The sequence below is a fragment of the Xiphias gladius genome, chromosome 22 (genome assembly GCF_016859285.1).
Source record: "Xiphias gladius isolate SHS-SW01 ecotype Sanya breed wild chromosome 22, ASM1685928v1, whole genome shotgun sequence".
NCBI lineage: Eukaryota > Metazoa > Chordata > Actinopteri > Istiophoriformes > Xiphiidae > Xiphias > Xiphias gladius.
The window spans coordinates 14,000,414-14,014,788 of record NC_053421.1 but is presented as its reverse complement, the minus strand read 5'-3'; the positions used below and the strand labels follow the sequence as shown (position 1 = coordinate 14,014,788).

The following is a 14,375-nucleotide window of genomic DNA, read 5'->3' as shown; positions in this document are numbered from 1 at the left end:
TTCGGTCTAAAATCAAATTATTTACAATAAAACAAAGTTACCTGTGTTTTCATATTCGGAAATTCAGTATTGTGCCTTCAGGACTTTTCTAATGACATTGCTTGTTACTCAATTTTCTCTTTTTTTTTTTTCCCTTCTTCAATCTTTCTTCCTCCCACCCAGAGCCAATGCGGGCACTGCGGGGCCTCGTAACAACAGATATCCAGTCCAGGCAGTTGTCCCTGCAGTGGGAGAATTTGGCGTTCAACCTGACACGCTGCCACACCTACTCAGTGTCCCTGTGCTACCGTTACACCACGGCGGGAGGTGGCGGAGGCCACAACACCACCGTGCGCGAGTGCCTGGCAGTGGAACACAATGCGTCACGCTTCACACTGCGTGATCTGCCACCGTACCACAGCGTCCATGTCCGCCTGTCACTGGCCAATCCAGAGGGGAAGAAAGAGGGCAGAGAAGTCACCTTCCAGACTGAGGAGGACAGTAAGTCTCAGAGGAAGTTACAGATACATAAGAACATAAGAAAACAAAATATTTTGTATTCTGAATCAGTTGCAGAAAGAAAGAAAAAAAACACTTCTTCAAGCACAGTAATTGAGTACAATTTTTTAGGTATTTGATTATTTCCATTTTACTACTTTGTACTTGTACTCCACTACATTCAAGTGGGAAATATTATATATTTTTAGTCCACTACATTTATTTTTGGCCTCTGACCTCTAAAAAGCATTGTTTACTCGGGAGCCCTTGTCAGATGTCCATGAGTTGTCAGCAGTTCCGCCAAGGTGATTTCCCCTCTAAACTTCTCAGATGGCTTTATTTTAATAAACAGCCCAAACAGGTAAAACTCTGCATGCAATATTAAAAAAAATAGAATTTGAGAATTGTCCTAAAAATTCAAATGAATTTGTCTAACAAAACTTGTTTTTTCTCCCTTCCTACCCCATTAATCATCTCACAACCCCTCAGATTTATCTTGTAACCAATAGGAGGGAGCCCGACCCCCAGGTGTAAAACCACCAGACTAAACTACATTAAAATCCTACTTAAGCATTCAGTGATGATGATGATTGATGCATCAGTATTAACAATATAAAAATGTAATATACTGCATAAAAAATATCAATCACAGGGCACAGTTTTCTGCAGAACATGTACCATTACATTTGATGCTAAATGTGCTTAAAGTACTTGTACTTAAGTAAAGGTTCTGATTAATTCCACCACTGTTCTGAAACTCACATTAAATAGTATGTTAGTGGTCACAACAATGTGTGCTGTCTTCTAAATGCTGCGGTGCATTTCTTTATTGTTTTGAAATGCAGTGAAGATGTTGGCAAATGACAGTGCCGCCGTCCAGGTTCATGCACACTCTACTGTCAACCCCTAATGTACAGAGAAAGAGACATAATTGTCACATCCTCAATTATGGTCTCATGAATTACTTGTGATTGCTGTTTTGGAAGAGTGTGACATCTAAAATGGCCTGGAAATGTCTGGAATACCTCAAAGTGTTAATTATTCTCATAGTAAATGTCAGAATGGAGACCATCCAGACCTGAGACTTGACAGAACCAGAACTATTTTTTGTTCTTTTTTTTCTTTTTCTTTTTTTGAGGCTTTTAGGTTTTTGTCAACATAAATCCACTACACTATTATAGGTTAACCTATCCATATCCATATATCAATCAAGCTTTGTTCATATGTGGTGAATTTGCTTAATATTTCAAAACATTAACAGTTCTGGCAGCTCCTCTGTTTTGCTCTAACACATTAAGACAGAGAGAGTGACCATCTGACTAAGGCTGAATTTGAAATAAAAAAGATCCTTTTCATTTTCAGATGAAAATAACATAAAAGAGAAAACATTATATCTGAGACTCCAGGACCCCAAGATAGGATTTTGTGCTTATTTCTTATCTGCTATTATTCCTTTGTGCCGTACCACATCGTCTGCATGGCGGCTGAGGAAGAAATCAATTCTGCCGTGAAAATATCAAAACAAACAAGATTTTTCAGAAAGAGATATATACTGAGAGAGATAGAAAAAGATCAAGAGAGAGTGAGAAAGCAAGAGAAAGAGATTTTCTGATGTGATAAAAGATGTGTATATGTATATATATAAATACAGTGCATGTCAATTATGAACACTTTTGCCAAAAGCCTTAATAAGTCCTCCAGACTAACTCAGTTAAAAAATAACAGTCGACTCAGCTGTTTGGCTCTTGCTTTAGCCTCAGGCCCGAATCTCACATAACAGTCTCCCCCTGTACAGCGCTCACACGTACCATGCGGACTGGAGCTGCTACTGAATGGCCCAAAATACTGTTAACACGGTGTATAGTTGAATGTTGAGGCTTTCACTGTCCTCTCACATTCAGAAACAAGTTTACTAGCATGTGTCCGACATATTCATCAATATATTTCAACTCTGACAGAGGATTGGTATAGAATTATGATATCTGTATTGTGGTTACATCATTGATGCAGTTCATAAATTAACTATGTCCTTATCTGATGTTCTCAGTCTGCTGATCTCTGGCTGTCAGAGTGTCTCATGTGGTGCATTGTTCTGATCCACTGTGACATTCATTTCTGTGATATTGACAGGAGAGGCTCACTATGGGATTAGCACTTCAATTTCCCCGACAAATGTTTGCTCTGACAATTTCTTATAGTTCCCGGAGGCATAGCACCAGAATCGCTCACCTTCACCCCGCTGGATGACATGATCTTCCTGAAGTGGGAGGAGCCTGTCGAGCCCAACGGCCTTATTACCCAATACGAGGTGAGCCCAGAGAGACGCTGCTGAATTTCTCTGTCCTGTTGCTATACAAATTGTTAAAGATTTTCGGGAAAGGTGGTGTGGCAGTAAAAGTTAACGTGAGCATAGTGTTTAGGTTGAGACTGAAAGTCCATTCTTGACCTTGGAGACAGTAGTTGACGAAATATTTTCACTACAAGGTCCAATGAGTGGCTGTTGCAGAGCTTTCCGTCATATTACATAGTCTTCCTGTGCAGATAAAAATTGCCCAGTTGTCACTGAATCGACCTTTTGCTAGCCCTGCCCTTAGTTACTGTTGCTATGCCTGTCGAGGTTTCTGTTCTCACATAGCACATAAGCAGTTAACAAAGATTGACTCTGGCAGATTTACCCCTCAAAATTCGTATTATTTTTCGGAGCACTGGGACCTTGATTTTGAAGTAGACAAAAAGACTAAAAGACAAAGGTTAGATTTATGCTATTGTTCATATTTTCAAACAATGTTTCACTGTTAATGTTACAAAAGAAAGGACTTTTAGGATGAGGACTAAGTGATGCATTAGGTGAATGCAACCCTATCTGGGATAATGGTTTTGGCTGGAGTTGCTGGATTGCAGAGCAGGACAGAACTGCTAACGTTAGCCTAAACTCTGATATAGTAGCATCCAGGACTGACTCCCACACAGTGGGGAAATTCTACACAGTGGATGTGCTATCATTAACTTTTTTTGTTTTTAACTTACACTGTAACACAACTCAATGCAGCTGGCTAATGCAGCCTTTGTCCGTGGGGACCAATACTTGGGAGAAACACTGGGTTAAATTACTACTGTAGTAAGTAAGCTAGACATGCTAATGTATGTCTGGCTAACTAGCTCGGTTTCTTAGGCTGGAGCAGATAAACACACTAGCACACTGTTAAATCCATTCTTTACACTGTAGCTCGCGGGTTTTTTTGGATTTTTGAAAGGCTATTAAAACACAGACTCATACCAAGTATCTCTCTCATGTACACCGCTTCAGATGTGGAGAAAGCCAAAGCCTGACAGGCATGCCGTGCCTAGCTACCTAGTTAGTAGTTACTAGTTGCCTGTTGTTGATGTGACGGTTTCTGTATGAGGGAGGGGGTTTAACGAACACGTAGTAGAAGTTCAACCTTCTATTTAACAGCTGAAGAAAAAATATCTCAACTTTTAAGCCATCATAAATAAAAAGTCCAATGAGCGCAGAGAAAAGTTGAAATGTGTACAGTGTGTTGTTTTGGTGCTTTGGGGCTTTTTTTTTTTCTTTCTTTCTTTTTTTTTTTTTAAACTGTAGCCCAAATTCTTATACCCAAACAGTGCATAACCAGCACATCCACTTACACTTTGGACTCAGTATTTATGTCAGCACAACGATAATCTCAAGCATCACAACATTTTAGCATTTTTCTGTAAGTAAAATGTGCCTGTTCTTTTCTTAATTTCATGCACATCGCAAAAATACTTTCCCTCTATTTGTTGAACCGTTTATTTCAAATACTACCTTAATTCTCACAGTACAGATTTGTGCTTAGTCACCAAGTTACTCTGCTTTATATTCTTCACCCAACCCTTTAACACAAAATGCGCTTTGCCTATATGAATGAAAATAGCACAGAGACTTGTATACGCCTTCACTGACCTCGTGCACATAGCTCAGCAATTAATGCTGGGCTTGTCCCATTAAAATAGAACCCAGTGTCATTATTAAATAACTCACATGCATATGTTGTGCTGTAACCCTTCCATTTAATGGATAATGATTTTTTATTTACTGCATACCCTCTGTCTGTGGGTTAGGCATCGATAGTCCTGCTTACCTATCCTCAAGCCTTCTATCCTTGGCCTCTCTTGCAATGTTGCCTCAATGATATTATTAAATGGGATTTGTGGTTTGACATATAAACTGGGGGCTGCCCAGGATTTTTTACTCTGTAGTGTGTTGATCTCCTTCGACTGATGGAGAAAGCTATATATAGAGAGCTGTAGAAATCCTCTTTATTTCTCTCAGATTAAACCATTGACCACTCTACTTGAGCCCATCGACCCCCATGCTGTCCTGCAAGCCCTCCTCACTGTTCTGTGCACCGTAGGGCATTTTTTTATGTCTGCCTTTGTAGAGGAAAGACAGAGGTTTGTTTGTGTTTAGTCAATAGATGGCTCATAATTCTATCTTCACTCTAAGGACGCATGAGCAGGCATTAAGCTCTTCTTATGATAATAAGGACAGCCTTTGGTTTGGCCTGAGTGGCATCTTCTGTGTGTGTGTGTGTGTGTGTGTGTGTGTGTGTGTGTGTGTGTGTGTGTGTGTGTGTGTGTGTGTGTGCGTGTGCGTGTGTGTGTGTGTGTGAAAAACGCGCGCATGAGCATATACACTACATAGTGAGTGTGTGTGCTCATTCCTTCGATGAAGGGGATCTCATCTGGCTCTAATGTAAAGCTTAATATGCTCACCCTTGTCTGATTGTAGTAAGGTCATCTCCTTTAGCACTCCACTCTTTAAAAGAGTATAAGTGGAAATTCTCAGGAGAGCACCCTGCAGGCAAGGCAAATCACCACTTGAGGAAAAACTTTCTAAAAGATTTCACTTTTAAAGGACACTCATGTACTGCAATTTTTGAGTGTTAACCAGAGTTAATTGAACTCATAAACACTTGGCAGTATTGATTTAAACACTTGAATACACTTTTTACTGTGTGGTGTCCTCAATCTCTGGCCTGTATGATACATCACCTTGTCAGAAATTAATTTACCACTCAGTACGTTTTGAAAATCTCCAGCTTCCATGTATGACTTTGGCTTAACAGTGCCAATACTAATCAAGTCTTATCCATCTAAAACTATAAACCCACATGATCAATTAGCACACTGATTTAGTGAAGCAGGTTAATTTCTGAGTGAAGTGAACAATATCAATCAAACATTCAAGTTACTACTTATGACAGAGCCATTTGTGCTTCACGTTAATGACCTCTGCTGATCAGTATAAAACTCCAAAATTAAGCTCTCACTTGAAATTTGTCAGCAGTTACAACAACAAAGCATAAAAAGCACTAAAGTGACTTTTGTTTTTAAGATGTTATCCTGAGACCGTTTTTTTTTTCTTTTCTCATCACAACAGATCAGTTACCAAAGTATTGAATCATCTGATCCAGGCATCAATGTCCCAGGACCTAGAAGAACAGTGTCAAAGCTGAAGAATGAGACCTACCACATGTTCTCCAACCTGCACCCTGGAACTACTTACCTAATCTCCGTCCGAGCCCGTACAGCCAAGGGCTTTGGCCAGACGGCTCTCACCGAAATCACCACTAACATCTCAGGTACAACCACCACTGACTAAGTCAGCGAAGAGGGAGTGTGAAAGCTGCCGTAAAATCGTAAAACAGAAATGGAAAACGGCAGCCTCTCTGTGTAGGGGCTGCTTACTGTGCCTTCACTGATGCAGCATGCAGGTACAACACTAGACTTCACCCACTGCGTGATATAATTAGGATCTGGGTTTTCTCTCTCTTGACCTCACTATCGTTCCTCTCTCGCAGAGCCAAAACTACTGCTCCCAGAGTGTAAGAGTTATTTTGCATTGCTTCTCCAAAATAGTGACATGCTGTCATCTCTCGGTTCTCAAGACATGAATTAACTCGTAGGAAGCAGAGAAACACCACAGAGGGGACACTACTGTGAGTTATGTATAAAGAAAGATGCAGTACATTTTTGGGACCAGAATGTCACCCCTGAGAGTCTCAGAGCTTATTACTGGTGATAGAAATCCAGCCTCAGTGTTTCTGTTTCCTTTTAATGATGCGCTTGTGCTTGTTTAGGGATGGGATTACACTTCTTAGGAACGCACAACACAGCCACTCCCATCCTCACACATTTACTCTCTCTCACTCCTTCTGCCCCTGTCTCTTTACAGAGAGGCCCAGTTTGTTTAATTATAGATTTAGTGCACAATCACTTCTTACTGGCTGTATGTCAGACAGAACACTGGCACACAGCCAGACCGCAGATAGAGTCCAAAAGTCTTTGAAGATCATCCTCAACCTCCTCCACTGGCCCACGGTGCAGAACATTCACTTACACTGAGCATCTCTCAAATTTGCACTGACAGCTAGCAAACACTGAACACCTTCAACAGCTACTACTGTCAGCATCTTCAAGCAGTACCCACCAAAGAGTATCCAACTATGCACATTTCATCTCACGCACACACACTTCATCTCACACACACACACATATGCATATAGACATGTGCAACGCCATGGCTGATACACAATCATCCTTCAAACAGATTCTATCTGGCAGAAGGCATCAAACCCTCTTTTAGTTCGACAAACCACCGAAGACCTTTAATGTCAACAAATGCACTTTCAGTTTTCCTTAATGCGTCACCTTAATTGATGTCAGCTCTTTTCTGCTGAGGAATTAGCAAACCGCTTTTTAATATGGTAATCATCGATTCCTCATGAATAGTTTGCTCTCTCTCCTCTCACTAAATAACTGCTGATATTAAAGAGAAGTGTGCCGCTGAATCTCCAGGGAGGAGCACAACTTTAGCCAAATCCTTTCAAATGAGAAACCCATTCAATTTAGCCTCACTCCCATGACTTTTAATTGGACTTGTATCCAAGACAACTAGAAGGAAAATTCAAACAGTGTGCTGAATATGAGGATATGGGTATTGGGTACATTAGCACTGTTAGCCATTTATGTGGAGAAAGGGATGGCTCATGAGAGATTGAGGGGCTGAACATATTTATGTGGAAGGAGAAAGAGGGAGAGACTGTGTTTAAACTGAATTAAGGTTTAAGGTGGTCTAAAATAGCACCGGGTAGGGTCAGATGTGTGTTTATGTGCGTGCATGTGCCTTAATTATTTTTGACATATAAACTCTGTGTGTTTCCTTATGTCTTAAGCGCCCACATTTGATTACGGAGACATGCCTTCCCCCCTGAGTGAGACAGAGAGCACAATTACTGTCCTGCTGCGCCCTGCCCAAGGCAGAGGGGCACCTGTCAGGTGAGGAAATGATCTCAGATCTTTTTTTGTTTTTTTTGTTTTTAAACAAACGTGTTTTATTAAAGATGCACATCCACCCTGTGTCCAGCACATACCAGGTGGTGGTTGAAGAGGAAACAGTTAAGAAAGTGAAGAGGGAGCTGGGGCTTCAGGAGTGTTTCCCCTTGCCGATGTCCCACGGGGAGGCCCAGGCCCGGGGCACACCACATTACTACACAGCCGAGCTGCCACCCAGCAGTCTGCCGGAGGCCAGTCCCTTCACTGTGGGCGACAATCACACTTACAACGGCTACTGGAACAGCCCTTTGGACCCACGCAAGAGCTACCTTGTCTACTTCCAAGCTATGAGCAACTTCAGAGGGGTGAGTGATTGTAAAGTCCCAGCAGATCTGCCAACATATGATCCTCTGGCTGTAGGCATTAGTATTCAGAGTAATTCTGCGCCAGTGGTGAGTGGTGTTAATGGGTATCTGAATTTACTAATGCTGTGGTTGACACGGTAAGGCAGTTGGCATTTTCTGGGCGCACAACTCTTGAAGTGAGTATTTGTGCTGTGAAAGGGGTTGTTGGATGAAAACATATTTAGATGGCAGTGTAAATACTTGAAAATCATGTATGTTTATATTCTGCTGTTTTGATTCTTTGCAAACAAAGGATGTCTGAAACAGGGAATTTCTTGCATGCATTACCCACAGCTAGCAAAGTTGTGATTAGCCGGAATTACTCATAGTCAACAATGTACTTCAGCTCATTCCTTTTTCTTTTTCTATCCTTTTTTCTATCCCCAGCCCTTTCATTATTGCCCTTATATACAGTACTCCTCTCTTTCTTTACGCAGTTAATCTGCTGAGTCATTTTGAAAAAAGCATAACACAAAACCATGCTTAAAGCTTCCACATTTCTGCATTTGTATTCACATAACAAAAACTTTGTGAAACTTGGTTGTAGACCTTTAGTTAGGAAGTGGTGCGTTTTTTCACGCTGTTGTGTTTCCATCCATTTCACCGTTCTTGAACACAAAGCCACCCGGTCTCCAGGAGGACGCCACATTACATTTCCAAATTCCATTACAGGAGGAGCTGCTACCTGGGTGAGGCAATTACTTAAGGATAATTGGGCACAGGTGCAGATGATCAGGGATAGAAAGCTGCTACTTTAATATTCACAGACTGTGGCAATATAGCTTAAAAATGTTGCTGTAGGTAGCGCAGCCCTCTGTGATCATCAGATGGGAATAAATGCATGCAAGCTGGGTTACTGGTCTGCTTTACTTTTTGATTCCTTTCAGTAGCTGGTACTTTGTGATAACGTCACTTTTTTTTTTTTTCTTTTTTTTTTTTTTGTATCTGTATTATAAAGTCCCATGAACAGAGCTGAGTAGCTCATCCCCACCAGTAGCATCTTTTTCCAACCCAGTGGAGAAACACACGGAGGGAGTGCAGTGTGAGCACTTCACACAACTAGGCTACTAAGCATGGGATTAGATAGGGGAGGCCTGGCTTTACCGGCGGATGGGATTAGGTTTTGTTTTGCCTGGCAGGGGGCCAGCATCCATGACCCACAATGAGTGGAGCGCAGTGCCAGATCACACAGCCAGCACTGTCCCCAGTCTTTCAAACACTTTTGCCTTCACATAAAAATACAGTAGCAGTCAGAAATCTGTTGAAATCTGGGCATCAGTCTTGTGTTGGTGCCACAGGACTGAAACAATTCCTTTTAGAAACAACAGCAATGTGCTTGGAGGGCAATATCTTAATTTTTTCAGTTCTAGTCATAAGTCAACAAAATTTACTCCCGTAAACACATAATTACAGACTCAGCTTGATCCTAGTCTCAATATTTCACTAGGCCTTTGTGGGTGCAAAGTCTTTTTTGTGGGTTAATTGTTTCCTGTTTTTAAACACAAGACATTTTTTATATTAAGGGCTTTTTAGTTAAAATGTCAGCTAAAAATGTTGGGGTTTAACTCAGTTAAATTAGTTCAATACAGCTGTGAGACAGCTTGTTGCTGGGCATGTAATCCACAGCAAGGCACAAAAACAGTCACAGCACTGCAATGACAACATGAACTGACACATTTAGGACTGCAGGAAAAAAAAAACTAATTACATAAAGTGAAGTAAATTAGAGGAGCCTAACACAGCAGCTATTTAACCACTAACAGACCAACAAATAATATGACACTGATTCTTTCTTTTGCCCGTTATTGATATAACTGACATTACAGAGTTGTTATTTTTCACTTTACAGTCTTTTGACAGTGGTCGTATCCAGGCATCGAAAGTGTTAATGATAAAGTCTATTAAAATCACAGAACAGATGTTCAGATTTGGCTCATGCAGTCTGTATGGACTGGAGAGGTTAGAAAAATTGCTAAATGTGTATCGTGCTAATTTGTATTTTCTTTTGTATTTTGTCTTCCCACTTATCCTCCATGTGCAATTTTGAATTTCAGCCCTTTTACATTTTAGCACTGTGCTCACACTGTCAGAAAAATGTAGGCCACAAAAGAGAATTTTCGCATTCTAAATTTGATTTTGCACAGAAGCATAAATGCATTCAGAATATGCATGTACTTTGGGATATTTTTATAGTAGTTTTTGGATTGTATACAGAATGGGGAAACATAATTATCTCATGCTCAATCATTTTAGAAGAAGAAAAAAAGTGCACCAGCTCTTGAACTAAAAGGGTAATGGGCAGTGAAAGTGGTTCTCTCCTAAGAATGAAACATCAGAAAACAGTCACATATTGACTTGGATAAAACAATTGCTGATAAAGGTTTCTACATATGGAAGTGGTGATAAAATTGTCATGTTTGGCAATCACTTTAAGTATTTGCACCCTGAACACCTTATTAAAATGTAAACTGAATTGTCAGCCTGATTATTTTATCATTTAATTGTACAGAATAATAAGTCAGAGTCTGTGTGGTGTGTTTAAGTTTGTGTTTGTCTTTAAATGTCTTTCTGGAGGGGCAACATTGCACCTAATCCTCGACAAGAGTGGGAGCAATGGGAATGATTTGAACAGTGTATGGGGCCCATAATATTTGGCATTTACCCATGCTAATTATCTGGAGAGTGGCTGTCAGGCCCCTCTAATTGCTTTGATTGATCCATCTGAAGAAGTGCTTGAAAGACTGCAGATGCAGACTGTGGCTTTGCAGGCCACAGCACAGCCATTTATAACAGCTGCACTTACAGCTCCCAACTTCTCTCACACAAACACACACACGCACACACACACACACACACACGCACACACACACACACACACACACACACACACACACACACACACACACACACTGTAAAAGTGTGTGCCGTGTTGAACGTTGGAAGTTGTGTTTTGTATCTAAAACTGCCAGGAACCACCAGCCCCTCTGGTGTGACTGCCACAGCATGGCGAGACATGTGATGTGTGTCCCACAATCTGGAGCTTGTCAGTTAACTCTTCTGCTGAGCCGGTAATACAATGATTCAGATGTACTCATTACAGAATCTGCATCCATCACAAGACACTTTTTTTTTTTTTTAATATCATCTATAGTAAATAGATATAAATGTACTCTGTCTTAATTTAGCAAAGATTGTAATGATTGAATGTACTAAGTCACCATTCAGCACAGTAGAAATGAACCAAGGATGCAGTTTTAAACAATTTGATTAATAATTATTCATTAAAACAAGTAGATGCTGTATCTAGTGTAGAACACCAATAAAGATTAAGTCATGCAAATGACAATACTATTGCTTGATTTGAAGTGCAGCTTTTCACTCACATTCAGGTGCTATACACCGAAACATCTACCACGATGTCAGAACACGGAATATCATTTGTTTATAAGGCTGGTAATATATGTTCAATACTTTGATTAACGAGCAAATAATTCAACATTTATGATATTCCCATCACCCACAAATGTACTTTGGGTTATTAGCAAATGTTAGCAAATTTGACTCTGCTGTAAAAATAATGTTTACAACGCCCTAGGTTTCACAGCTTTAGAGTTTGTGCAGTATTTAGTGTATCCAGGTAGTATATCCAGTTTAAGTAGGACATGAAAACAATAAGGTTGGGTTTCTGTTTTGCAACTTTGCTAGTGTGTATATGGAATTTTGCTAATAAAGAAATAAAATTAATAACATACATTTCCTTGAGAGGCACTTATTAAAATAAAAACAATTAAATTAAAATTCATTTTTGAGTTTGAGTTGAGCATCTAATTTTCTGACTTAAAAAAGATTAAGGTCATAACAAAAAAGTCTGACTAAAGGTACAGTCCCACAATAACTGAATTAACTGGATAACACCTCTGCAATATTTTCAGAGACACCTCTTGCACCTTATTTGAAACTGGGTAATTCTAGGTAACAAGGTTTTTTTTCCGTCTATAGTAATATACAAATTATTCTAAGTAGATAAAGAAGCATGTTTACTAATTGTACCCCTCTGAATTATTTCCCATATACATTAATTATTAGCTTTTATACTAAAAAAAGGATCAGAATTCATATGTATAATTCTGGTAGAGTAGTTTGATGGATAATATCTCTGGTTGCAGATCACATTAGAATTAAGTACCTGACAAAATAGCATCCTAGACAAGGGCAAATTCCCTAGGGAGTACAGGCATATTATATTTGATGAAAAAGTGGCATTATAAGTAAACATATGGCACTAAATATTATATCATTGTGCCAATTCTCAGTTTTACATCAGTATAGGAAGTACCCAAATTTATTTGGTTCAAAAGTAATTGGACATATACACATGAAGTAAAACAAAATCATCATATTCAATATTTTGTGGAAAATCCTTTGCAGTCAATGACTGCCTGAACTCTTTGACCCACAGACAGCAGCAGACACTTTATCTTCCCTGGTGATGCTCTCCCAGTGCTTCACTGCAGCCTCCTTCAGCTCTTGAGGGTTGTGGGGTCTCTCTGCCTTTAGTCTGGTCTTCACCAAGTGGAGTGCAGCTCAGTCAGACTGAGATCAGGTGAAAAGCTCTGTGGCTGCTTTGGATGTGTGCGTAGGATCGTTGTCCTGCTGAATGATCAAATGTTGTCCAATGAATTTTGATGCATTTGACTGAATGAGAGCTCAAAGAAAGCTCCTGTGCACCTCTGCATTCATCATGTTGCTTCCGTCCATGATGAAATTGTGCCAGTTGCATTGGAGCCAAACATGCCCAGGCCATAACAGAACCACCACCTTGTTTAACAGATTTCGTTGGTGGCTCCTGGTCATGCGCGGTTACTTGTTTTTCTCCACACTTTCATCTTTCCATCCTTTTGATAGAGGTTGATTTTTGTTTCATCAGTCCATAGAATTTTGATCCAGAACTCTACTGGTTTCTTTTTGTGTGTTTCTGTGAACTGCAGCCTGGCCTCTCTGTATTTGAGGTTCACCAGGGGTTTGCATCTTGTGGTTAATCCTCTGAGGTTATGGCCATGAAGTCTTTTCTTGATTGTTTACAAGGAAACATGTCTGCCTGCATCCTGAACAGGCTTCTTGACTTGCCGTGCAGTCATAAAAGGGTTTTTCTTCACCATGCAGATGATCTTTTGCTCATCCATAAGACTTGTGCTCCTCAGTCTACCAGGTCGTTTGCCATTTTCTGATTTTACTGTACACACCTGCTTTTTTTAGAGTGTAGCCAACTGCTGATTATGGCAAACCAACTACTTTTGATATTTCTGAGAGATTATTTGTTTTTGAGCCTCATTGTGATCTTCTTCACTTGTACGGTCCCCTCTTCACTCTTCATTTTGACAGACAACTCCACCAAAAATCTAAATGGCAACTCTCAACTCTCAGTTAACCGTGAGGCACGTGAGCTCTTTTGTGCATGAAGTAACATTGAAACGACATGTGCTGAATGTACTGATACTCACAGCCTGAAGAAAAAAAAATACCTGTGGTCTGTATATCCTGTTTATTCCAAATGTGGTATTTGTCAGGGGAAAAACTAGGTTTATATACCAAGGACCAGCATAACAATAACTGTTTTTTGAAAATTGAATAGTTTCACAGGAAGCTTTCTTATACTGTAATTACATCTTAATAAAAATGTAATCCTCCTAAGGTTTGTCAAGAACCTTTTAATCCACTTATTTTTAGAAGTGGATGTAGAATGTGTATTCTAAAATATTGAATCCACCAGTACTAAGCTTGTTAATCATGACATTTTTTACAAATGAGGTGAGATTTCCTTTTCCAGATAAAATCAAAAAAAGGTTTTGTCAGTTTCTGTAAAGACATCCTTCAAGACATTGAGAGCTGAGTATAGCTAGGCCCTCAGCTTTGGAGAGCAGGACTCGACTAGTTATGCTTAAATCTCATTGAATCCATACATTAAATCCCTGCAGTAGTGAAGAAATTAATAGATTAATGTTTTCACTAATTCTTGAAATCTGGTCTTAAATGACGATAACACAAAGGTATTTAACTTTACATTTCACAGGAAATCCTGAAATTTCTAAATCACTGCAGGCCTTGATGGGAGCAACTCACATTTGGATAAGTCAAGTTTGAGACCAGAGGCTCCTGAAAACGTTTCTAATAGTT

At 39.8% G+C, this 14,375-nt stretch overlaps 1 protein-coding gene across 4 annotated transcripts in view; it reads left to right on the top strand.

Annotated features, from left to right (window-relative positions):
* ptprub (protein tyrosine phosphatase receptor type Ub) overlaps positions 1–14,375 on the top strand; it is a 159,005-nt gene that overhangs the window by 105,681 nt on the left and 38,949 nt on the right. For all 4 annotated transcript variants that reach the window (XM_040117793.1, XM_040117792.1, XM_040117794.1 and 1 more), the window contains 5 exons: positions 163–480; positions 2,676–2,785; positions 5,903–6,104; positions 7,698–7,800; positions 7,889–8,162. In XM_040117793.1, the coding sequence (XP_039973727.1) occupies positions 163–480; positions 2,676–2,785; positions 5,903–6,104; positions 7,698–7,800; positions 7,889–8,162 (1,007 nt within the window). The remainder of the gene's footprint in view (positions 1–162; positions 481–2,675; positions 2,786–5,902; positions 6,105–7,697; positions 7,801–7,888; positions 8,163–14,375) is intronic.